Raw genomic sequence first — 26,937 nt, 5'->3', positions numbered from 1 at the left:
CATACAATCAAAAAACAGCTGCGGGTAAAATTGACCCGTTGGCGGTTCTAGTGTTAACAATCCCTGTTTCAACACCAAAAAGGGTGAGATAAGAGGGGGATAGAGAATAAAAGAGTGAAGATAGTCTAAAGGGAATGCGAGACACGGATTAGACGATTTTCCCCCAGAGAAAGAGCATGTTATAAACACTGACAGAGAGAAAAGAAGAGCACAGATCACACAACCATATGGCATTTTGCTTTCCCCTCTACTTCTACCATCATGTCTGTCACTCCAGGAAAGAGAAGACCATCTGCACTTTCCCCCATCTACATATACACTCCATCTCTCTCCTCGAGCCCTTTCCTTTCCCCTCTGTGTTCTCATGTGTGATACCAGTGTTCCTGCGCTCCTGATTTGTCGGCCAGCTCCCCTCAGACTCACGGAGGTTAACAGGTTGGGTTCACATCCCCCTCTGCTCATTATCACCGGTCGCTGCTGCTATTAAAGCTCCACTGATGGCTACTAGTCCCTGCCTGACCTCTGCCTGCTTCCCACAGTGGACAGCTAATGGACACTCTCCTCATGCTCTCTCTACATCTACCTGTCCACCGTCCCTCTGTCTCTCTCCGCCTTCCACCCACTCTCCACTCCAACACAGCTTCACTTCTTTGACATCAAACCTTTCAAATTGTAACGCACGTCCATCGTGCAAGATGTTGGTCAGTGAAATGAAATACACAAAACGGTTTTGTGTATGTATATATATGGTATGTGTGTGTGAGAAGGAAAAGTGAAGAGAGAGATCAAGACCTCAGCTGATACCGCGCATCTCTCCTTTTTGTGTCACTTCACTTATCTTCCCCATTCAACCTCGACCCTGAGTAAGAGCGTCAGAGAGTGTAGGTGTCAAGACAGTAGAGAGGATGCGTGTGTGCGTGCAGGCGTCTCTTCATGTTTCCACATGTCTCATTCCATGTGACAGTGGGATATGACTTTTCAGCTCTTTCTATCCGATATAAAAAAAAGAAGAGAGAGAGAGAGAGAGAGAATGAGGAATAAAGAGCAGCGAGTTAATTACCACCTTTTCCTCCTTCCCTTCAAAGGGGAGATCAAAGCTGCTCCTCGCTCTCCCTGCCTTCCCTCTGTATTCGCCTTCCTTACATCCCAAAACCCCCCCACCCCTATCAGACTTAGCCTGTTAATTTGTAGTCCCTACTCCTCCCTCATTCATCGGTTATACAGTGTATCCATGCAATGACGCTCATACACATAGGCTTTACACAATTTGTAAGTCATTGACTACGTTCACATGCACACCTATATAACTTATATTGTATTGAGAATACGCCAAAATGTGAATTTGATATGGGTTATCCAAACTGCCAATTTGTTTGAATATTGAATAAGGGCTATCAAGAGACTTGGGAAATGTTGTTATTATTAGGGATAAAGGAGCCTTTTACTGGACATGTACTGTATACGGCACATTTGTAATATGAATCTCAAATCGGGTTTGTAGTGTTGTTTGCTGTACAAAGCCTCTGTGCATGGTACACTTTGCCAAAAATAAGCAAAGCTGGGGTACAGATACATGTCCCAAAATAAAAACCCACATTTCTGTTTGGAAGAAAAACATTCCAGTTTTAAACATTAAAGGTGGGGTAGGTAATTTTGGAGAAAACAGCTCGAGTGCGCTAGAATTTGAAAATACACAGCCGGAAAAAATCTGCCACTTCCTTACAGAGCCCCTCCTCCAACACACACGAACGCGCACATGACCAATGAGGGCACGAGATAAGTTTGTGCACAGATGGAAGGCTGACAGGCAGGTAGGCCATCCAGTTATTTTAGCCGGGCCGGCTAAAATGATTGGTCGTGCTTTTTACAGTATTACGTCTTCCACAGATGCATTTTTTTATGGATTTTTTGTCAAAGCACTTAAGATATTCATTGCTATCGGGATGTTAAGAGCATTCCATGGAATATAACAAAAAGTGTATCTCGAGCCGGTTTCTCAAACTTACCTACCCCACCCCAAAATCTTGTACTATTACAGGTTTTTGGATTTGCACGAATATCGCAACACCAAACCAGAGTGTTTTAAGGAATAAAATAGGATGGCTGTGTTTGCAAACTCATTCAAGAATGCCACTCGGGGAAACTTTTCAAAAATCCTTTTATGATTGCATGTTATTCAGAGTACTTATGGCTGCATGTAAACAGGATTATACTGTTGAAGTTTAATCTTAATATTCACTAGCCTTATAATCAGTGTTTTGTAGTTGGAATATGTTTTTTGAGGGCCAATAACATCATATTTTGTGCAGTAAACATCATCATTAAAAACAAAATGTTTTCCATCGGCCCATTCTACTTATTTTATAATTTTTTGCTGAGCAGATGTTACACACTTCAAACTGATAAAAATCCAAATGTGTCCGTTTGTTATGAGCGGCCATTCCTGCCATAAATCATACTCACACACACACACACACACACACACACACAACCATAATCTTGCACACACCATACTCACATCTTCAAGGTAATAAATCATGCTTCACATATAATATTCACACCAATGTACTCTAAAAGTTATCATTGTAACTCACACACACCATCATACTGTCTCCAATACATCATTATACCCCGTATATTAATGTTTTTCAGACAGAACAGTGGCATGTTTGACAAAGAGTAATATTTGTTATAAGAGAGAATTATGAGGTGTGTATGCGTGAGTGAAAATGTGCCGGGGATAAGAGGCGAGGGCAGTTCATAAGAAGTGGAAATGCATTTGGAATTTCATTTAAACTCTCTTTTGCTTCTATCAGAGTCTGACATCCAATCTCATATACTACCATCCTCTCATATACACTGTCAATCACCTACTATTATCCTCTCTTACTTGCTGGCATCGTTTCATATTGTGAAATGCTTTTTCATTTGTTCTTCTTTTATTTATGGCTCTTATTGTCAATCTGATCAACTGGTCACAGGAGGGTTTCTTTTTTGAATTTCTTTTAGCTATATATCAAGATAACTGCATCCTTTCAAACGGTTGACAAAGACAGAACAGGTAGTATTGCTTTGTACAATTTATCTTTTAACTGAAAATAAAACAGAAGAATATTGGCCAACAGACGGCTTTAAGATGCACCCAATTTGGTCCATTTGTTTTGCAGCAGAGTTCAGTTTTATCTATACAATTATCGCAGCAGTTTGAGTCAAGACTACAGTTAGCCACAACACTTAAACACTCAAAGCATACAGTGCCTGCTCAGCGTTAGATAAAATAAAACAAATGACACTGTCACAGTGTGTGAATATACAGTAGACAAAGTATCATGGTGCCCACAAGAGAGAGTGATGTGCATCTGTTAAAGTGTATAGTTGTTAGAGTGGGAGACTTTTTGTTTTGACATTTTGCAGCCGTTTGGGATTTATTGCTTAAACTGCCTCTCATATTTTCTCTTTCTGTCACAGATCCTGAATCAGAAGTTGTGGCTCCGGCGATTGTGATCGGACCCAAAGACACAACAGTGGTGGCAGGCAGCGAGGTGACGCTGGAGTGCATTGCTAACGCCAGGTATATTTATTATCCGCACACACACTCTCTCACACACACACACACACACACACACACACACACACCACACACACACCACACACACACACACACACACACACACACACACACACACACACACACACACCCATTCCAACTGCAAACAATTATTTTCTTGCTAGAGAGCAGTGTTTTCTTCTAGGGCAATTAGAGGACAACATATAAAGTCGTTGCTCAGCAAGTCTCTCCCTCTTTTATTAATGTTAAGACTGAAAGCATACATACACGCAAACACACAAACACACACACACACACACACACACACACACACACACACACACACACACACACACACACACACACACACACACACACACACGTTCCAAGTTAACGTGAAGAGAAATTGGTTCAAAGTCCCTGACATCAGCAGAGAAGCTGTTCAACAATCCTCACTGGCCCACACACAGGGGCTACAGTCTAGTCAGATAAAACAGATGTTTTTCGGAGCCAAACAGAACAAGTTCTACTTTATTTCCAAGAGTTTTCATTTACTGATCTGAAATCAGTTTCCTCTCATCTCAAAGATGAACACTGTCAAACCCCCTTTGTGTCCCAAACAAGTACAAAAGCAACTGAGCACTGTCAGACTTAATTAAAAATGAAAATGGTATCCTTCATTTCAAACTCATATGTGCATTAATTGGGTCAAATCTTTAATTAAAATATAATAATGAAAATCCATTATTACTACTAGCAAAGGCATTCTCCAACAATATGACAATTCAAATTGAGAAGCCATTTCATTTTTTTTTTTTTTTTAAACACTGCCTTTTTAGGTGCATTTAACTTTTTGAAAATAGACATGAATTGACAAGAAAGTGCTTTTTATTCATGTACTTTGTGACAGTCATTTTTACGTTTTTTCAATATGATATGATGAAGGCATGTTTGGCTTTTTGTCCATAATGTGTATTTTTGTTTTGATCACAGCTAGTGGCGTGTCTTTGTATTCCAACCCAACAACCGCTAGGTGAACCCTTCTCTCAAGACAAAGGGAGCACTTTACACCCGTTGAAATAGGGTGTTTGTGTTTTAATAAGAGTTTACCTAGGGGTAAAAGTAGCTGCATAACTTCTGCAGTTCTAGCCCGTGTTTTGTGTATCAAACACTAAACTCACTGACACCAACGCTGGAGGATGGAGGCAGGTTGGTTGAAATGTATCTTGGCTAGGCACAGTTTCATCCAAGTTTACACACAAGGATAACATTATTAATATGTAACATTTTGTTATGTGCTTTCAGAGGCATGTTCTTGTATGAGTCTTACATTGATTGAAACGAAAAGAGAGGCAGCTTTGGGCAGATAAAAGCACAGGCGGTATTCACAGCTTTAGTTGCTAAACATGCTGTATTGAGTTTAACTGCACTCTATTTGTTCAAGGTTTTTGCTCTATTATCAATCCGAGCTAGATGTGCTGCTCTGTGAGAGCTGAAGACCCTTTAAATGTTTCTTTCTCAAACGCACTTGGCCAGCACTTGACCACTGGGTAGCACTCAGTTCAGTATGAAAAAAGCAAGTGACTAAACCATATCACACAGCACACACAAATTGAATATACATATAGTATGTGTAAAAACTGTTTTAGCAACAACAGGATCCATTCTGATCACGCAAATACTGATCCATACGGTCAGACTGGTCTTCTTTTTAATTCAACACCATGTAATTGGATCTTTGCAGCCAACTCTATAACTGTAGACAAATTAGCTCACAGCCTGCTGCATTTGTCCTAGAAGAAAAAGACCTCTCCACGGGGGGTATTTCTGATATCAGAGAATCCACTGAAACATACTCACTCCAGAGAGATACTACTGTACCCAGGGAACAGAAAGAAACTATTGTATTGAAGTTTGGGAGAAAGGAAAGTATGATCAGAGAAATAAAGTGCAGTGCTGAAGTCTAAAAGCATCTGCTATCCACATCCATTAACCATTAATCAGTCATATGCACCAATGCAGTGATGGTAGAGTGCTAGGATAATTTGGAGTTTGATTGAAAACAAGCTGTGCCAGCAGGTCTCATATTAAGGGCTGTTAAATCTGCTTTTCTATCTTTGGGTACATTTTGAATTATTTTGTGGACAGGACCCACTGAGTAAGCATATTAAAATGTTGACACACAATGGCCCCGCCAAAGCTTTAATTTATTTGTTATCAAACTTTGTTTACACCTCGGGGTGTCTGAGAAAGAAAGCAGCGAACTCTCAAGTGTATCCATAAAAAAGTCCAACGTTATATAATTATCTACAGTTGGATTGCATATTTATGGGATTTTGTTTCATAGTCATCTCAGTTGCCCACTTTCAAAAACATACCACTTGCATTTAACCTTGAGGTGGCTGAATTACCAGCTTGTCTTCGACTCCTTTATAATAACCTTTGTAAGTGCGATTTAATGTCTTGTCAAAGTGATCGCTATTGGAATTCAAACCAAATATGTGATGGTGTGATATTAATAGATCATAATAATGTAACAATAATGATCTTTGAACTAATTAATGTTGGAGTTATTATGTGTATTTCCCACACAGCCATTTTAATTAATGGTTCTCAATGTGATTTATTTCTGTTTCTTTAATGACTTGGTTTCATAAACCCCTATAACCAAAAATGGAGGCTATAAGTTATGTACACCGAAAAATATGTATTCCTTGTTGATTTATATTAACCCCAGCAATGTTTTATTTTGCTTTGTAATGTAAATGTATCATCTAGTGTTTGCATCGCTGTGCTTTGTATTATTACCGCTTGTGGACAAAGGCTATGAATGAACTAGGATCTTTTGAAATGCCCCAAACAAAATGCATTTAGGAAGGCGGTTCCAACTGCTGATTACATAATTAGCTTAGAAAATCAGTTGCACATCTTAATGGAGATTGCCTATAGGAATGGAAATCTTGCCTGAAAATGCACCAAAGAACTGGGCTGCTGTATTAATGCTGTCAAGCGCACACACACACACACACACACACACACACACACACACACACACACACGCACACACACACACACACACACACACACACACACACACACACACACACACACACACACACACGCACACGCACACGCACACACACCAAAAGAATGGTGTTTTGATGTTGTTTATCCAGAACAAATGTTCACTCTACATGAAAACCCATTTCTTTTCTCCAACATCCAGAGTAACTGACTAAAGCTGCTTTATGCTGAGTAGATCTGACTGCTCTGATATACAGACTGTCATCATTCATTTCCTGCTTCATTGACACATAAACTGATGGATTTAATATGTTGTAATTGCCTTCTGCCACTCTTTTTCCTTTTTCTCCAAATAACACCGCTACTGCTTCCCTTATTTCTCCTCTCCGCTCCTCTGCTCTCAGACCGATTGACAGCCTCGTGGTGTCTTGGAAACGTGATGGGCGTCGTCTGGCCAGTGGGCGTCGGCTCGTTATTCTTGCCCCCGCCTCTGCTGACACTGGGATATATGTTTGTGAAGCGTTGCTCGGCAACAGCACTGGCAAACCTGTGGAGGCAAGGGCACAACTCAATGTAATCGGTAAGAAAATAAGGGCACACACACACACTCACACACACACACACACACACACACACACACACACACACACACACACACACACAAACACTCTGCCTTACATGATTATCCATGATTATCCTTGGTGGGCCTGACCCATCAAGCCTAATGCCTCGACATGTACCATTAATTTTTATTTTAGCCCCGCTCCTAGCTTTTCTTGTACATGTTTTGCTCGAGGCATTGTTTCATCCTGTTTATTCCTTCATTTGTTTTACTCCTGGAAGCATGACTGAACACCCCCAGGCAGCTAACTGTCAACCACAGGACTACTCAAGCTGAGTCTGTTGTCCACACTCACCAATAAACTGCCCATTGTATTCACAAACAGCTGTTACATTCATGTACAAACCAATCCATTCTCACAAAAACATGCACATGTGTGTACTCTCCACGCTCACACACAATCACAAAATGGCACCGAAGACACGCATGCCTGTTTGCCCGGCAGCTAAATTAGTTTTGTTCCCCGGAGTCACCAATCAATACGAGAACACTGAAAGCACTCAAACAGGAGCGCTCTCGTCACAATCGACTCCTGTCCTCGATATGTGTGCGTAAATAGAAAACAACATACAAGCAAGCAGAGAGCGTGTGATTGATGAAGCGAAACTTTTCTCTCCCAGTTCGCCAGCGTCTTTTTTGATCTGCTGTGATTGTCGAAGCGAGGGAGCACCTAACGCAGAGAGAGCAAACTACCCACGCCTACAGAATACTCACTAGTCAGAAAAGACCTACCTGAATATTTATATCCCACTCATTCTCTTTCTGTTCCCCCGCTCACCAGCTACATGTACCACCAAGTTTTGTACCTTGGCAGTCTCTCTGTCTCGATGTTATCTTTATCGTTAGGCCAACAGGATTGTTAAAGTCGGCATACATTCATATGAATCAGAGGAGCAGAGGCAGATCAATACATTGGTACTGATCCTCTTTCCTGCAATGGGCTCAAAAGTCCTTGATGAGAATAGTGTATGTGTCTGTGAAATAAGGAGACAGCGTCAAAGGTATTCATTATTCAATTTCATTTCTTCTCTGACTCGATCCACTAATCGGAATATGTATGACACTCAGTGCCGTGGTGTGTGCTGTACAGACTTTTGGTGCAAACAACAGTATATATGTTGTTGTTCTCCATCTTTGTTTCGCAGGCAGACAGCAGGGAATCCGCGGAAGCTCAAAGCGTTAAGCCCAACCACCCAAACACTCCAAAATGTGTTTTGTTGTATTTGTGCATCAAGGTCCTTGCACTCACCTGCCTAAAGGCGATGAATGCATCCCTGTGTTATCGGTGTCACGCCACATGGCTGGTATTCATCTCTTGTTTTCTTGTTCCTCCGTTCGCATCATGCCTTCCTCGTTCTCTTGTCAAAAAATCGTGCCGAATTCCACCGTGCTCATTTAAGATAGGAGTTGAGGAGCTTTAGTGGGTTTAAAAGTTAACACTAAGTAGTAAAGAACTTTAAAGTCAAGAAGAATTAATGGAGCTGTGTCCCCACACACACACACACACACACACACACACACACACACACACACACACACACACACACACACACACACACACACACACACACACACACACACACACACACACACACACACACACACCTTGATCAATCTTGCAGTGTGTTGTGTCTACCTCCGTTTGCACATGACTGTGTTAAACTACAAAGGAGAAAAACTGATGGAGTAACATTTTTCCATAATTGCAACGGCATTCAAATTACAGCATGGTGTCAAAACATTTCTGAAATGTGTTTTTATTCAACAAGTAAGGAGCCTTAGAAAAAGAAATAAATTAAATAAAACTGTTATTAAAATGCCTTCTCCTCATTCATGAATACGAATTAGCCAGTCTGTCTCTGCTCTCCGTCTCTGGGCTTTCTGTGTCAATATCTCTCACTAAATATTAACAAATGTCTTGAAAGAAGTGGAGCGTATGCGGTACATTTTTCATAATGCGAAGCATTACAGAAATACACCAAAAGGCATATATTCCCATTCAAACTGAGGGAAGCTGTGTCTCCAAGCTGCTGTCAGCATTTAGAGCGACACTGGTGAAGATGTTTAGGGGGAGCCGTTACTGCCAGCGAAAAGAAGTACCGGTTGTTTAAAAAGAGGATTGTTTCCCCTGGGAAACTCAAAGAATTGGCTTTTCTGTGACTGTAAAAGTCATTTCTCTGGGCAAATAGACAGAACTGCTGCCTTGCAATGACACATTTTTTCAACTCTCTTTTCTATTAAAAAACGAATGCTTGTAGACTCCCAGTTGTTTTTTAATGACATAACACATTTTTTAAGCCTTTTTAGAGGGCTTGTTAGTTGTAGTTCAGCAGCAGGCGGTGTTCAAGTCTTTGTTTTTCAGTTTGAGATGTTATTTTATCCGTTGTTAAGTCAGAATGTTCTCCACATTTAAATGCTTGACATGTTGTGTTCTAATAATGTCCCTGCAGAGCCACCTTCCCTGACTGCTCAACCTAAGAGGAAGATCATTGCTGACCTGGACAGGAACGTAGAAATCCCCTGCCTGGCTACAGGTACACTCCGAGTGTTACAATTCACATACTTAAAGGATTGCTTTAGATGTTGTGCCGTAAAACAACACTCACAAGATGATCTGTTTATTTAAAGAGTTATTGATGCTTGTAATTAGTTCTCCTGTCTATACTGGTTCTGCAGAAATATTTTCCTAAAGCGATTCCAATGTGCGACAGAATCTGCAGTCCTGTGTTATAATGCTGCTGAATATAAGGCCTCAGCAGTCATGTGACAAGTGGGTGTCAGGCCGACTGAGCTGGAGAGCTGAGAGGATGGATAGTAACACATACAGGGTAACATTGTACGGAGGGAAAAACATAATTTTGGAAGGTTTCCAATTGGTTTGATATACCCCTTTTGCTGAAGGCTCAAATTAGCTTTGGCTGAACTTTGCAAACATTTTTTGCACAGAGCGAGGACTCACTTTAGGAGGGGATGGCGTCACAGCCAATATGGAATATAGGAATGATTAAAGCAATGTACGTGAACTAGTGTTCTAGATTTACTTTGTGGTTTAAGTGTGCTTAAAACAAGCCTTAAACTAGGTTGTCTGTCGTCTATGACCTCACTCTAAAGGCCCATAGAATCATTCTGAGGCTCTCACTCTGCTGGTGTTTGCAACCGGATGGTTCATAAACTGACCTAAGTGTTTTTAATCCCTACATTGAAAATGCTGTAATGTTTCTATGTCCATGCAGCAAATTTAAGCTAATTGGTTGATTTGATAAAGACGGTTTATCTTGAGTATCTACCGTCCAGGGTGTGTCAAGGTGACTCTAATGACCTTACATTATGCTGAGTGTTTTGGTCATTCAGTGTGTGTGTATGCATTAGTGTGTAGGATTCTTGACGGGTGACTTGTGACAGAACAAGCATTATTCAGGTATTGTTCATACGTCATATGTTTTCAAATGGGTTACATGAAAAAACTCAAATATATGAGCAGAGGTGGACATGGCTCCAAAAACTGCACCATGCTCTCTCTCTCTCTCCCTCTCACACACACTCACTGAGCGAGTGTGTTCTTCCTCAGTAATCTGATACTGTGAAAGGGTAATTAAATAGCAGAAGCCTGTGGGTATGAAAAGTGAGATGGAGGCTGGGAGGAGGAACGAGGGAAGGAGGAAAAGACAGACAGAGTGCAAAGTGAGGGGGTGAAAAATACTTCACGCATGTCTGAGAAAGCTTGACACCAACAGAGTGAGGAAAAGTGTGGAATTGATCTCTCTTTCCGTCCAACACACACACTCACACACTGGTGGTGAGGGTTAAGACGGAGTAATTGCGTAAGCCACTTGCCTGTCATATCTGGCATATCTGTCAGACAGGTGGAGGCCCTTACTGTAGATATTCGGTGTGCTGCATATGCCCACATCTTTTATTCACAATGTTTTTTTGCCCCTGCTGCCACCCTTACCCTACCACTCACACCCTCTAATCAATATATTATTAGCAGTCATTATGCCCACATGCATATTTATAGGAAGAGAGTGGATAACAGAGAAGAAAGAACGGTCTAAAGAGTGTGTGACTGTTTTAGTTGGAGCTCAGCAGTGAGTTTAGCAGTTTTTTTATTCAGGAAATGTAACATTTTATTAAAGATTTTGGACATTTGAACATATTCTCCCTGTTGTGTGTTTTGTATTTTGTGTATATGCACATGTGTAGGTGTGCCCCAGCCCAGGATAGAGTGGTATAAGGACGCGGTGCCTCTTTCCAAACTGGCCAACTCTCGCTACAAAGTCACCGCGGCGAACGGGCTGACGGTGCGCCGGGTGCAGCCGGGAGACGGAGGAATATTCCAGTGCTTCGCTCGCAACGCTGCAGGAGAAACTCAGGCACACGCACAACTCCTAGTGTCTAGTGAGTTTGTCCGACACACACACACACACACACAATAAAACACAAGTTGTGTATCCACATCCACAGCAGCATGTCTTCTCTCTAGTCTAGATGCCACTTTTTTCTTTCCCTTTAACTTGCTTTCTCATGTGTCAGAATGTACTCCTCTATTGTACTTCCATTGTGTCTCCTTTATTTGCCTGTCAATTGTTTTGTCTCGTATATCGTTTCTGCAACTTTCATATTGTTTTACCTTCAGCAAGTCTCCAGATTATTTTCTATATTATCCGTTTATTTCAGAAAACTAAGAAAAAAGGCTTTAATTTATTTATTTTATTTATTTAACTTTCAGCTAACCAATAACTATTTCAGCTGTATTGTTATTGCCGTATCGCTCCACATTTGTCCTGAGCATACATAAAGATATTTGCAGCTGATATAACCTTTCATTCTAAAAATGAAGAGATGAGCTCACTGCTTTGCCTTGCAAATTGAGTTTTAGCCGTGTTTGGGCTGGAAAATAGAAAAGTTGGTCTCCTGTGTATTGGCAAAATGACAAGCCAACACATCCCTACCTGAAACTGAAGACTATTTTGTTTTTAAAATCAAAGTGAAAGTGTCTGCCTGGTTTGAAGTGCGTTTCAGCTGCAGACTTCTGCACGTAGGGTTTGTCTCAGTAGAGTTACGCTCTGTTTAGTGAGCGTTATAATTAAAAGTCCCCATGGAACTTCCACACCACCACTTTCCACATTCATGCACACACACGTAGCACTAGGTAATGAATAAAGGCTCCATTAATCAGAGGAGGCATTTGTGTTTATATCAACACTGTCATTCTATCTTTTTCCATTCTTCAGTTTTCTCTTTATGCTTCACTTTCTCTCCTCTCAGTAGCCGTCTATCCGTCTTCGTTCTTCTTATGCTTTCTCCCCATGTTTCAGGTATGGCCCCCACGTTTACATTCCCTTCGTCTGACCAAATAGTAACTGATGGAAACGCGGCTTTGTTTATGTGCCAGACGAGCGGAGCTCCAAAACCTGCCATCACCTGGAGGAAAGGTAACAGAACACACACTCTGCCTTACACACTGAGCACACACACACACACGACAGACGCACTGACATGATGTGTTTGTAATTAAAAATGTGCTTAATGACTTAATTACTTTTCGTCACCTGAAGGCTATTTTGTTATTTTCTCTCTCTGTAGGATCTCAGGTCTTAGCTAGCGGCTCCGTCCAGGTTCCCAGGTTCACGCTGTTGCAGACAGGCGGTTTGCAGATTCGGCCAATCAGCTTCCAGGATTCAGGAGATTACACGTGCATAGCCTCCAACGCTGAGGGAAGCATCAACTCCACCTCTTCGCTCACCGTCTGGAGTAAGACACAAACACACACACAATGTACACACAAACAAAAATACACTAAACTGCTCAATACACATTTGCTAAACAGACTAAAACAGACATGGAACAGTTAATTTATCCGAGGCTGTCAAATGGCATTAGCTCAGGTGGGTGAACAGCGGTGTGATTGTTTATTGATGCAGTGGGCTGGTGTAATGGTGAAGTAATCATCTGATTGGCCAGGTTAGAGGATGATGGATTAGCTGGTAATGTTATTGATTTTTTGTATATATATCTTGGCAGCTTCAGATTAAATGCTATTGAATTAGATTAACCACATTCCTCTGTTGAGCACTGTGGTATATAAAAACTATACTCATCTATCGGTGGCCTGGTCACATCCCAAATATACCTGGACTGAGTTACTGATCAGACACACTCCACACTGCATCCAATTTATACTTTTTCTCTTGAGATTATAAAACATGTGAAAGACCTGAGTTGAACAAAGCACAAAAACAATGGTAGACTAAGTCGTTTTCAAGGTGTGTCTGTACTATGTTTGAGAGAGTGAGAGAAAAAGCTTTAGTGCTGTTTAGCTTCAATAGTTCAGGGCTAAAGTCTTTACTAATTAATTTCTTATTACTTTCGTGCAGCATACACTAAAACAACACATTTTAGATGATACAGTATTTCATGCCATTAGAGCAGAATATTAGACACATTTTATTTCTGCCTTTTATTATTCATCCCACCTTTGTCTCCGCTCATCCTCCAGCTTCTCTCTTATCTTGATTTTTCTTAATCTTTTATTTTATTTTTTGCAGGCCGTACAGTCATTTCTGTGCCTCCAACCGACCAACGAGTTATCAAAGGAACCACTGCTCTTCTGGTCTGTACTGCTACACATGACCCCAGAGTCAATATCAGGTACCTGCCTCTCTGTGTGTGTGGTCACTCACAGGAATACTCTTATACTCCACAGTGTTTGCTTCTCTCTCTGTTTTAGGCTCATTGTGTGTCTGTAGATAACCACAGTATAAAGTACATGTATTCCTCCTCTGTTGCAGCTTCAGCTGGGAGCGTGGGGGGGTGCTGGTTCGTCCCAGCAGCGGGGGGCGTGTCTCCATGCGGCAGGGCTCCCTCACTATTGGCCAGACGTGGTCAGGTGACATTGGGGACTACACCTGCACTGTGAAATCACGGGCTGGCAACGATTCTCAGTCTGCACGCCTCGAAGTCATGTGAGTTCAAATTTTGCCGAAATGTTTTGACCACGTCAGCCTTATTTCTAACAGACCCAGGCTAGCTGTTTGCCCCTTGTTTAGTCTCAATTGTAATACTTACGTCAGGACACATCCATGTACTAAACTGTGTTTAATCTGTACCTGCAAAGTCTGTCAAAAAGAAATGACGTTCTGAACATTTTTTTTGCATTTGGTATTACCTCCAACATTGACCAATATCTGTGGCTTGCCATATCTGCTGGCTTGTTTGCTTACTTGATGTACTTATAGTGCACTTTATTTTGCTGTACTTGTCAGTGGAAATGCACTTATGCACTCAAAGTAGCGAGCGTAAGTACCAGGGTAGGATTTTCACGACGGCCATGGCCCCTTGGTCTGGCCATTAAGCCCCGAAAATAATTGTACGTCCTACGGCCACCATGGGCTTTGTGCCCCTCACACTGTTAAAATCTCGAAGTTGCTTTAAAAGCGTCAGAGCAGTGGTCTGGTCTCTGAACTGCATTATGCTGCGTTCACACCGGACGCTCTAATCGCTCTAGTCTCACCGCGGCTGTCAGCTGTGTTTACTCCTGTCATTCAAACAGGACGCGCTGGAGAGGGGGCGGGGCTTATCTCCATGTAAATGCTGTGGTAAAAACCAACTACAACAAAATGAACATATTTTACCGTGATTTAATTGTAATACACGTTTCAAAATGATGCCGAAGTAACAACATACTGATAACGGTTAGTAAAAACCATGAATTAATGCTTTGACAAGTCTGCAGACAAGACGGCAGGAGAGAAACCTTTTAAATGCGTGTTTTCTGAATGGAGATCGGATCGATCAGGCTAAACTAACGGTGTAGCAACAACATGATACAGACACAAATACAACAGCGACTGTATTCGCCATGACACAGACAGTCTGTGTTTTGTCCAGTTTCTGAACAGATATGAGGAGCTGTGAGCTCTGTGTGCTAACAGCTAACGGCTGATGTTTTCTGATTCAACGTCAGTGACAGCAGGCTGAGATCCTCACCGCTGATTGGCTACCACGAGAACGCGTCACGCGAATTTGACCCTTGAGTTGAAAAAATTGATTAAAGAGACTCTCGTACACACACACACACACACACACACACACACACACACACACACACACACACACACAGACGTTTGCATTTCAAAGTATTGCTTGTTCGTACAGTTGAATGTTTGAGCTTCACTGTGCACTGCTGAATGATTTATGTGCAGAGTTTGACCCTTGAAGGCTGTTACTTCTGCTCTGAAATTGAATATATTTGTTACGTATTAATAGATGTTACGTATGATTTGATTTAGGATTTTACCAAACATACCAAACACTAATTAAAGCTATATTCTGTTCATTTAATGGGATCACAAGAGTTTGTCTGCTCTAAGCAGTTGACAAAAAATAATCTTCAGATTGTCTGAATTGTGATTTTCACGATATTTATGTGGTATAACAAATGCAGATAAATACAGAACAGACATTGATCCAACCAGCTAGAATGGTTTTCTTGATTAAGAGACAAGGCACAATAACGACTTTGACTTGTTGTGTCGCAATCAAGTGGGAAAACAAACCAATCCATAGCTAGCTCTATGGCTGATTCAAATCGCAGATATGATTGACAACAAGGATTGCTCTGGAGTTAAGCATTATAGAAAAAACAATATTGACTATGCTGGATGTAATTCAGGAGAGGCTGCAAATAGGTAATTCTGTACATTGTCAAACATAAAGTACTAGTTTCTGTATTTCTCAGCAGTCATCTGATAAAATTACTGGTTGTTTCAAATAAAAGCCTGTCAGACGCCCTATAAACCAAACACAGGTCTATATCATTAAAACTGTAAGGTGTAAGAAAGTAGTGTGCAATTGTGAGTTGTTATTAGACAGTAATAATAGAAGTGTAAGGTCATATCTGCTATGAAATACATGCGTTAGTCTTCAAGTATAAAATGTACAGCGTGTTTATCTGCATGCATTTTTTCATGTGGTTTGGGTGAAAATATTCCAGACATGTCCCCTTGTGTGTTGGGTATGAGCAGGCATTCCTGATGCTCGGATAAAAAGATGCCACACACAGAAGTTTATCCCCCGCTCTGACCCTCAATGTCTCATTACAGCCACAGTGAGAGAACAGTGGCTACTGCTAGTGGCCTTTATATATTAATAGGTACTTGTATAATATATTTATAAAAGGCACTTATGATATATTAATACAACTGCAGGGAAGGAGAGATATAGAACATGAGTTCACTCCCTCTGAATTATAAAGCGACGAGAGGTTACACATGTCAAACTCAGAGGGAGGAAGTGAGTCTCTGTTTTTGGCTGTGTGAAAACAAATGGGGAACGAAGGGAGTTCTATACGTGCGTGTGTGTGTGTGTGTGTGTGTGTGTGTGTGTGTGTGTGTGTGTGTGTGTGTGTGTGTGTGTGTGTGTGTGTGTGTGTGGTTGTGTGTGTGGGGGGGGTGTGCATTAAGGCGCGTGACTGACATTCTCAGTATCAACGGGTCGTGGAGGTTAACAGACGCTGGCAGCTGAGGAGACAGACTAATTACCAGCAGGTTATTGGTTCAACTCCCGCAAGACACATGCATGTGTTTGTGAGTGTGTGTGGGTGTGTGTGCGTGTGTGTGTGTGCGCGTGTGTGTGCGTGCGTGCGTGCATGCATGCGTGTTTTTTGCGGGCTGTGTTAAAGTAGTTGCTCCAACATTCTCTAAGCTCATCCATTAATTAATATGATCATGTCAGCTCAGAAAAGAAAACATCATTCTCATTTCCCCTCGCAGCACCCCCCCCCTCACCCGCCTCATTCACCACCGTCAATGCTTCATCGTGGTGAAGTCTCCTTCCTCCTCTAGCGTTACGTCTCTCTTCTCCTCTCTCTCTATTTCTGTTCCAATCGTTTTCCAACTAAATACCCACTGAAATATTCAAACATAAAACCACACACCCAGCAATAACAAAAAACGTCTATGTTTTTTCGAACATTTATTGCAATTAAAGAGCTGGCAGCCTGTCAGAGTTAGAAATAATTTATGAGCTTATGAATTTTGAATGCAGCTAGTTTAGGCTCAAGGGGAGTGTGTCTTTCAATATGCTTTTGTTGTAAATATATTTGTTCTGTATATGATATGTTTATATATATCAGCTCGCTTTCACATAGAGAAACACAGAGATCTGTTTTTCATTCTTCCTTCAAGCCGACAGTTTCTGAAAGAGAGTTATGATGCACTAAAATTGGTATAATCAAATGTCTGGACACTCTTTATTGCTTTCATGAATATGAAATCTATTTGAATGAATCTATTCGAAAGTGTACCAATATCCACAGGGATGGCCAAGTGTCTGGAGATTGTTTTTTAATAGATGTGGTGAAATACATTTGCTGTTGACAGAATAAATTATCACAATAACAAAAGTAAACCACAGCCATATTTCAACAACATGCACTGCAACTGCAACATACACTGCAACTGATTCTTAACTAGACCTGGAGTTAAACTGTGTGTGAAAGCCAACTTTGTTCACCACACACCACAAACTGAAAAATAAACACTATTAATAATTAATGTTTATTGAAAAGTCCTGGAAATTCATTCATTGACTTCTTTTATATGACACAAATGTAATGATTTTTGAACTTCTGTCTAAGAAAATGTTTTTATTACCTTATTGCCAAATTAAATACCTTAAAGGGGACATATCATGCTATATTTGAACAATATATTGTAGGGCCATACCTATATAAAGTATATAAATATAGTTTTTTTTTCAAAATACCAAACAGATCCTGCATTTTAGCCATGCCTCATTTCGCTCTATTTGCTCTTTCCAGCCCTGCAGGGGGCTGATTCTGTGAGCTGCAGCTGACCACGCCCCCCTGCAAGAGAGGGGAGCGTGCTTTGAGATCAGCTGCTGGGCTGTCAGAAGAGGGGGGAGAAAAAGAGATCTCCGTCCTCCGTGTTTTATTCTTATATATGATTATATAGAGTCGTTATTCATTTGTTTTAAAGCTCAATAAATAACAAAGAAGACCTTTGACCGGCACTTTTCTAATTTTGTCCGGAAGATTTCAACTTTAACGGACATGTTGACCGGCGAAAAAAAATCAACAACAAGGTAACAGCGAGCCTTGTTCTGTCTGAGGGTTAAAAAAAAGATCAGCCCCTTTTAAAGACCCATAAATTACCATAATTATATTTCATTTGTTTAATTTATAAAGAATAGAGGTGTAAACAGAATACGTTGTGGTTTTACAGGGGTCATATTTTATTTCTTGGCTTGGTTCATTGAGGTTACTGGAGTCTGCCCGCGGCTGGGAATAAGTCAAATAAAAACGAAAATACAACCCTGTAAATAAAAACACAGGTGGTCATTGAGTCGGTGATGGTGAATTCTGTTACTTTTTCCCAAATGTCAAACCTTTTCTCGAAAGACTTGGTTCAAATGGTCTGTCAGGTGATATCAATCTTGGTTCTCATGTTTTTGGGACTTTGTTGTCTTCTCTGTGTTCAGTGAGCTGCCGCACTCTCCTCGCTCCCTGACGGCTCGTCTCAATGACTCTGATTCCCGCTCCGTCCTGCTCTCCTGGCTCCGCCCCTTTGATGGGAACTCCCCTCTTCTCTACTACCTGCTGGAGCTCTCTGAGAACAGTACGTGTCTGTGTGTGTGTGTGTGTGTGTGTGTGTGTGTGTGTGTGTGTGTGTGTGTGTGTGTGTGTGTGTGGTGTGTGTGTGTGTGTGTGTGTGTGTGTGTGTGTGTGTGTGTGTGTGTGTGTGTGTGTGTGTGTGTGTGTGTGTGTGTGTGTGTGTGTGTGTGTGTGTGTGTGTGTGTGTGTGTGTGTGTGTGTGTGTGTGTGTGTGTGTGTGTGGGTGTCCAGGCATATACTTTATAGTCCCTGAGCGACAAACAGCTGCTCGCTCGCTGTCTACCATGCTCTGACACACACTCATTTACAAGAGGCAGACATATGGAGAATTGTGTTCCTACGTAAATGTACATCCAGGTTCCCTATAAATAAACTCTGATGTTCCATCCACCCCTACCCTCTCTCTCTCTTTGTCTCTCCCTCTCTCTACCACAGATGTTTAAACAGCAGGCCGGCTCTCTGTCAAATGAGAAATTGAGGAAGAGAGGGATTGAGTAATAGACTGACAGGAGAAACAGATTGTAGGGAGATGGTTCTAGATCGCTGTTACTCCTGTTGGAAGCTAATCACGTTGATAGGTTTACGTAGCAGGCAGGGCCAAGCACGAGCTGATGGACAAATGTCAATAAATGTAGTTTTAAATTATTCCCATAACCTTTATGGAGACAGGAATATAACTTCAAGGTTCATGCAATCAGTGTTTTTGAGTGTTCCAAATACTGATTCAAAATAATGATAGTCTTGTCAGTAAAGGAAGTGAAAAATGGATGAGAATTTTGGGGACACTGATTACTAGGTGTCTGTTTGTGTGAGTGTATAGTCATGCTTTCATCTCAGAGTATGCGTGTGTGAGTGTGTCTTGGATTGTAATTTAGAGAAAATGGCCCATTTTAAACAGAATGTATTTTGATGTCAGACAATTGCTCTAATACACTCGCTGGCCTTGCTTTTAATGGCTCACGCAACGTCCTTTTCTCTCACACACCCCTCGTCTGGCTGGTGCGACGGTAAAAATGCGTCTCTGTGGTTCCTTCAGGTGAACACTGAGAGATAAGCTGGCAACAAGCTGGCAACAATATAGAGAAGCATCTGTGGTTCTTTAATCCCCCTCTTCCCTGCAAACTTTCTCTCTCATTGAGGTCTGTGATATTTTTTTTCTTATAATTCTCTCAAGCTTACCCCCCCCTTGATTCTCTCTCCCTCCTTGCTGCTTTTATCTATTCCCCCTTTCTTTTCTTTGTGATTTATGGGCCCTGAGTGTCCCTGCGTCTCTGTTTGTCCTGCCTCAGCCAGATATTATCAGCATCTAATCTTTGTGTCCTCTGTCTAGACTCGCCATGGAAGGTCTACCTATCAGAGGTCGATCCTGTGGTGAGCGAGGTATCAGTGGGGGGGCTCACACCTGCCAGGACCTATCAGTTCAGGCTTTGTGCTGTCAATCAAGTGGGCCGGGGTCAGTACAGCGCTGAGACGCAGAGGTAAGTGTATGATATGCACATTTAAAGACACATTGATCATTTGCCCAAATCTTCAACACACACTATAGGCTTTATTAAACACACATAACTTACTTGTGAAGACTAAGGTTTTCTTAAATAGCATGAACACATTTAAAATAGAATGTAGCACTGCTGTGATGTGTAAGAAATACACATTATTTGTATAACCCTGTTCCACCACTGTGTAATAAACTTGGTCACACTGCCTTACACAAACTGGGAATGAATAACCTGGAACCCTTCTATAGTCAAAAGAGATAATGTGCACACGCCTACACACTCTAATTTGTGCATCTTAGTGTGCGAGTGCGTTGCCATGATCAGGGATAGGGACACAGCATTTAGAGTGTTGATGAAACAAAGATGGATTCTAAAAAGGCAAGGGCCAACAAAGCATCTCTTTTTGTTTAGAATCAATTTCCTTTGCAATGAGCAATTTATATTCATCACATCCATTGCCGTGGATGTGTGTGGGACATGCGTGCGTGTGTGTGTGTACATGTGTGTATTTCCCTGCCAGTCTGCTTCCTTTGCATGCAGTGAACGGAACAGCAAAAATGATAAATTAAAAGATCTGTGTCTGTGTGTGTGGAAGAGAGGCTGTGGTTTGGCTTGAAAATGAAATAGATTGCTCTGCAGATGTTTGTTCGTGTGTGTGTGTGTGTTTATCCGATGAGAAAACACTAATGGGGGTAATTATGATGCTTTAGCACTGATGGAACTGGATAGAGTGATAGAGGGTTGAAGTAGGTGTGGCACTGGCAGGCTTACTACCAATTTGGCCCCTGAATCTGCACATACACCAAATATGTGACACTCACACACAATACAACAGATGTGGCCGAGTTTTATAAAGTAGACACACACAATCACGGTGTTGTCTGGCTGAAAAGAGTGACCAGGCAGCAGAAGCCAGTTGTGGTTTTGCCAAATAGACTCTCAATAACAACAGGACTCTGAACGCTTCACATTCACACACTTCAGATGACACTCTCCTTTCAGTTTCCTTCTATTCAGTTTGTACTTCTTCTATTTCTTTTGTTATCCCCCTGAATCTTTCTGTATTCTCCTTCTATCTTTCCTTATCCTCTTCAGCCTATTGGCAGTTATTATCCCTGTCCTTGCTGCGCCTCTCTTCTGCTCCTGCATGTTCCAGTGTATTGTTTGTGTCCAACCCAGTCTACAGTCCAAAGTTGGTTTGTTTTGGGGGCTGGAGAATAGATTGCATTAATCTTGTCTAAATGAAAGGCTGGCAGATGGACAAGTTATCACTTGTTAGTGTATCAGAGCAGATGGATACTTCTCTTCTTCAGTGTTTGTCTCATATGTAACCATGCACACTTTGCTTTTCATCTGCTGGATGTCTGCCTGGATAAGACGTGCACATTAGCACTCGTAGATGCCAAGGCGCGCGCGGCACTTTACACAACGGGAGATTGAGGGATTGAAAATGTCCTGCAGAAGCTGCGAGCTCCAAATGACAAAATGCAGTAATGTGGGCAGAGTGAGGGAACAGGGCAGAGGGAAGGAGAAGCTTGTAATATTCATGACAAAAAGCCCTTATTAAAGTTTGAACTTCCAGCTGCTTCTGCACTCTGCATTTTGTTCTTGTCCTGTAGAAGTCTTTATCAAAACAGCATTAATTTATACTTTTTTTTTCTTCTGTATTGCTTCACTTTTTCTTATTTATAGCTTGCAAATGATTGCTTTGGTGTAGGAAAAAGTGTCTTTGGAGATCTACCTACAATAAGAATATATGAATGAATGTGATCAAAGTTGAAAAACATTACCTCTAAATGCAGAATCTCTCTTGGCGAATCCAATTACGCCAGCTGGAGTCACACACACAGAGTTGTTCATGCATGACCTACACTCACACCATTACCATCTTTAAAGAGGAATCATTTACAGAGGAGAGACAGATTATGCATTAATGCCTGGCACTCCGGCATCATCAGAAGTTTAAAGCATCTGTCTCAATTCTCTTTGCCTTTGCTCTTATTTTTAATTCAGTTTGAATCATAACACTTCAGACATTAACATGCTGTATTAACTGACGAGAGAAAATAAAATACTCTTTTAATGCTATCACATGCACACTAACAGACACTCAATGTAAAAAAGTAATGCTGCAGGAGCTTTAAAGATTGACTAGAGATTAGTCCTCTGCTTTCCAGCATGTCAATCTTGAATGATATGTCTGTGGTGAACTGTGGCTGCATCGATGTGAAAGGTGCCTATAGCATAGTGAGTGATTTATTAAAACTATAGAGGAAACATCAAGAGGATTGCAGCGAGAAGGCTTTCTCTGATAAAAGCTCTGCTAACAGCTGGTTTTTCCATCAAAATGGCCGTGATTACAAGCATTTCACATTCTTGTAATCACAGTTCTTGCTGCGTCCACATATACTGTGTAGCCCTTAGTTAGTTGGAATTTTCTAAAAATAGTTAATAAGCTATATGTCCTACATGTTCCTGCCAGATCCCTTAGATAGCAATTGTGTAAGAAAGTAAAACATGAAGACAAACCAGACTCATATCACCAATGTACAATCCATACATCTAATATTGTGTAAAAAAAACATTTCCATCATGCAACAATAACCAACTGTACAACAGAATGAGACCAAATCTAGAAATCTTATTTTATCTTATCAGACTAAATGAAAAAGAGAATCTTCTCACAGTAGAGATTGATGTAGCTTCAGAAATCTACCTTGAACCCTATTACTGTGACATTGCAAGGCATTAAAGTGGACCTATCATGCTATATTTGAATAATATAGTGTAGGACCATACCTATATAAGGCATATTTATACTTTTTTTTTTTTCAAAATACCAAACAGATCATGCATTTTAGCCATGCCTCATTTCGCTCAATTTGAAAAATGTTTAGATCTGTTTTAGCAAGGGCAGATTCTGTGAGAACAGCACCACCTACAGGCCTGGCATATGTACTACAGCGTCTCCAGCGCTTTCGAACGGCAATGCCGTGGCTGTCTCCTCCTGATTGGTGGAGTTGGCCCAATAGCCGTAGCGCCACCGTCCTGACGTCAGGACAGTGTTCAAATCTGCATCAGTTTTTATCAGATCCGTTGCAGCCCCTTTTTTAGAGATTTGGGTATGGAAGGAAATAGAGAGGGTTGTGTTTTCTGACACGTGGTGAGTTCCCTTGAACACCGGGGACACATATTCATGTATAAAAGACGTACAAAAGTGCATTTTGCATGATAGGTCCCCTTTAAATAAAACAGATTTAATAAAGAAATGACATTTTATAATTGTCTTGTGAGTTTTTCCTCCTTACATTATTCATATTTGTATTAACATGCAAAATAACAGGGTCAACATTAATTTGTATTCCAAGTCATTTTAGCATCATGACAATTAAAACAATGTATGATCAATTTAATAGATGTTTTTTTTTCTTCTAGAAAATAAAGGTGTATTATCGTAACACATGTTGGATCTTGTGAACCCAACCATTTCTCCGCGGCTGGGGTGTGGCAGGCGGTCTCGGCCTTAACATAAAACAAAACCCTTATGGGAACGTTACATATTCTTGCCCAAGATCATTTAATATAACCACTTCCAAAGTCCAGATCCCAAACCTAATCTAGTTGAAGCTAAATGCTAACGTCAGAATGCACAGAGGCATGACAGGGGGGGGCGCGAGAGACCAGGAGGAAAAATTGTTATGACAAAAATGTGTTAAAAAAAGAAATTGTTATGCGTCGGCATGACCGGCAGAACACTAAACTGTTCTGTCGTGTAGTTACACTTAGAAACCTATGAGGGCGCTCTAGGACACAGGTGTAAGGCAAGGCAAGGCAAGGCAAGTTTATTTATATAGCACCTTTCAACACAAGGTAATTCAAAGTGCTTTACAAAAATGGAAGACATTTTAAAAATGGCATTTAAAATCAGTCATTAAAAAGGAAAGATAATAAAATAAACATTAAAAGAAAAAATACATGAATAAAAGTTAAAAGTTACAGTGCAGTTTAAGATGTGAATAGTTCAATTAAAAGCAGCGGCAAAAAGAAAAGTCTTCAGCCTGGATTTAAAACTAGTAAGAGTTGCAGCGGACCTGCAGGTTTCTGGGAGTTTGTTCCAGATATTTGGAGCATAATAACTGAATGCTGCTTTACCATGTTTAGTTCTGACTCTGGGGACAGAAAGCTGACCAGTCCCTGAAGACCTGAGGGTTCTGGATGGTTCATAATTTAGCAGTAGGTCAGACATGTATTTTGGGCCTAAACCATTCAAAGCTTTATAAACCATGTGTAATGTACATGATGAGGATGGAAGGTCAAGCCTGCAACCCCGTTTAAAAAAAAATGTGCAGTGCCAAACAGGCTCATTGCAGCCACTAATGCTGTGATGAGACACACTTTTTTGCCAAATATCAGCATTTTCTTTCTTTTCATTTTTTTGTACAGATTGCAAAGTGGCAAAGTATTATAAGTTATTGTTCTAGCAAAGCGATTGCACAATTGTATTATTTATTATTATTTTGAGCACACAGACTTATGGAGCATTGTTATATTATCACTGTTCTAGCAAAGTGATTTTTATTTATTTTTTAAAGGAATGCTCACGTTCATATTGATGTATTTTAATAAATGTTAACTTGGCCCATTACGTGACTATTTGTGTTGGGGGGCCTGACAGAAAAAGTTTGAGAACCACTGACCTACACAAACCTAATGTCAGGCAAGTTTTCAAACACAAATAATTTGAAACATTGTCAGTGATGATTGCATTAGTGACCATCAAAGGGAAGCATTAAAATTGACATTGCAGCTTTCATCTTCTAAACTAACTGTGTAAAATCATCGAGTGCTTTGTATATGTACAGTATGTAAACACAAGCTGTGATAATCTTTTGCCTTTTTGTGTAAAAGGTGTGACTAAGAAGCAGTCACCATAGTCAGCCAGTGTTACAACTGTTGATTCAAAATTCTCTTCTTATTTCATATTATTACATGAACTATGTCTTATGCTCTGCATACCACACTACAATAAGGACAGAGCATCGAGCATCAGATTGTATTTGTTGTGAAGCATTGTTGCTGGTATGCAGTAAGAAAAGTCACTGACCAACGAGGGAATGTCACTACAAATCAAACTGTTTTTACTGAAGTGACAAACATAAAGCACATATAAGCACAGTTGGAAATGTATGCCTCAGCTTGTCTGGATTCATTGTGAGAAAATGCACAAAGCTTCTGTTTTTCCCCGACAAAGTCTCTTTACTGTGTCAGCCTCCTCTGTTTGTGCTGCTTTTAGCCTCAGGCAAACAGCACAACATTTAAAGCAGACAAGACTCAAAGTGTCAAACAAGAAAAAAAATAATCTCATCTATTCGGCTGGCTTCACCCAATCATGTCATATATGGTTTCTCTCTCTTCCTTTTTATTCCTGTTGTCCTCTGCTCATTTCTCCCCGTTTCCTACCCATACTGGATCAAACTTTTACTATCCTGTTTGAATAGAGGCAGATTTAACATCCCGGTAACACCATTAACTTTAACAGTCGGTGTGTATGTGGATTTACAGAGAAAGCCAGTGGGCATTAAACTGTGGAAAATGACACAGATAGAACTTTTAGTAATTCCCACAGCATAGCAACTCACAAAATGCATGCCCTTCACACACACACACACACACACACACACACACACACACACACACACACACACACACACACACACACACACACACACACTAGAAAAACATGTAAAGCTCCTGCGGAAAATGTGCTCTTTCTTTAATAACAAGGGACAGAAAAGTATGTCACACAGCGTTTAGACAAAGTTACAGTTTGTGCTTGATTTGTTTGGATTCAGTGCATGTTTATCTTTTAGTTTGTATGTTAGATGTTTTTTCTAAGTGTATGCCTAGGTTAAAGTTTGTATATTTACTGTGGTCTCTGGTGTGAAGTTGCTGTCCTCACACTGAACCCACTGTATGAAATATTTACCCCGTAAACGGTTGGGAGGGAAATCAGGCAACTCACATGAAGTTTCTGCTATCCAGTATAAGTATGCCAGTGTGCGTGTGTGTGTTTAACGTCGAGGCAAATAGTGAATGACCACATCTGTTCAATACTGTATGGGTGTGTGGGTGTTTGTGTAGCGTGCATTTGTGTGTGTGCATTAATGTGCATCATCAATTTCAGTCAAAAGCAGTGGCATAGTTGAGGATTATATATACCTCATTTCCAAGCGGCTACACTAATGCCCATCTCATTCACACTAGGCCCATTAGCCTGTGTGTGTGTGTGTGTGTGTGTGTGTGTGTGTGTGTGTGTGTGTGTGTGTGTGTGTGTGTGTGTGTGTGTGTGTGTGTGTGTGTGTGTGTGTGTGTGTGTGTGTGTGTGTGTGTGTGTGTGTGTGTGTTCCTGCCTACACACTCTGGTGTAGGCACACCTGGTGCTGTCTGACAGTGCCTAACCTAATGGAAGTAAAGCACAGCTGTAAAACCACTGGCCTGTGCCATATATCCGCCTGCGCAAGTCTCCAGCTAACAGCTTTCACACCCTTACTTTCACACAAACACACATATGAATGTGTACACACATTCATAGGCACATAAAGATTCAGAC

At 40.9% G+C, this 26,937-nt stretch overlaps 1 protein-coding gene across 1 annotated transcript in view; it reads left to right on the top strand.

Annotated features, from left to right (window-relative positions):
• LOC117481910 (protein sidekick-1-like) overlaps positions 1-26,937 on the top strand; it is a 245,353-nt gene that overhangs the window by 141,106 nt on the left and 77,310 nt on the right. The window contains 10 exon segments of the mRNA XM_034129851.1: positions 3,469-3,571; positions 6,976-7,151; positions 9,644-9,727; positions 11,397-11,591; positions 12,512-12,628; positions 12,780-12,947; positions 13,742-13,844; positions 13,985-14,158; positions 18,696-18,832; positions 20,159-20,306. Of these exon segments, the coding sequence (XP_033985742.1) occupies positions 3,469-3,571; positions 6,976-7,151; positions 9,644-9,727; positions 11,397-11,591; positions 12,512-12,628; positions 12,780-12,947; positions 13,742-13,844; positions 13,985-14,158; positions 18,696-18,832; positions 20,159-20,306 (1,405 nt within the window).

The sequence above is a fragment of the Trematomus bernacchii genome, unplaced genomic scaffold (genome assembly GCF_902827165.1).
Source record: "Trematomus bernacchii unplaced genomic scaffold, fTreBer1.1, whole genome shotgun sequence".
NCBI classification, from domain to species: Eukaryota; Metazoa; Chordata; class Actinopteri; order Perciformes; family Nototheniidae; genus Trematomus; species Trematomus bernacchii.
This window is presented reverse-complemented; position numbering and strand designations above follow the sequence as displayed.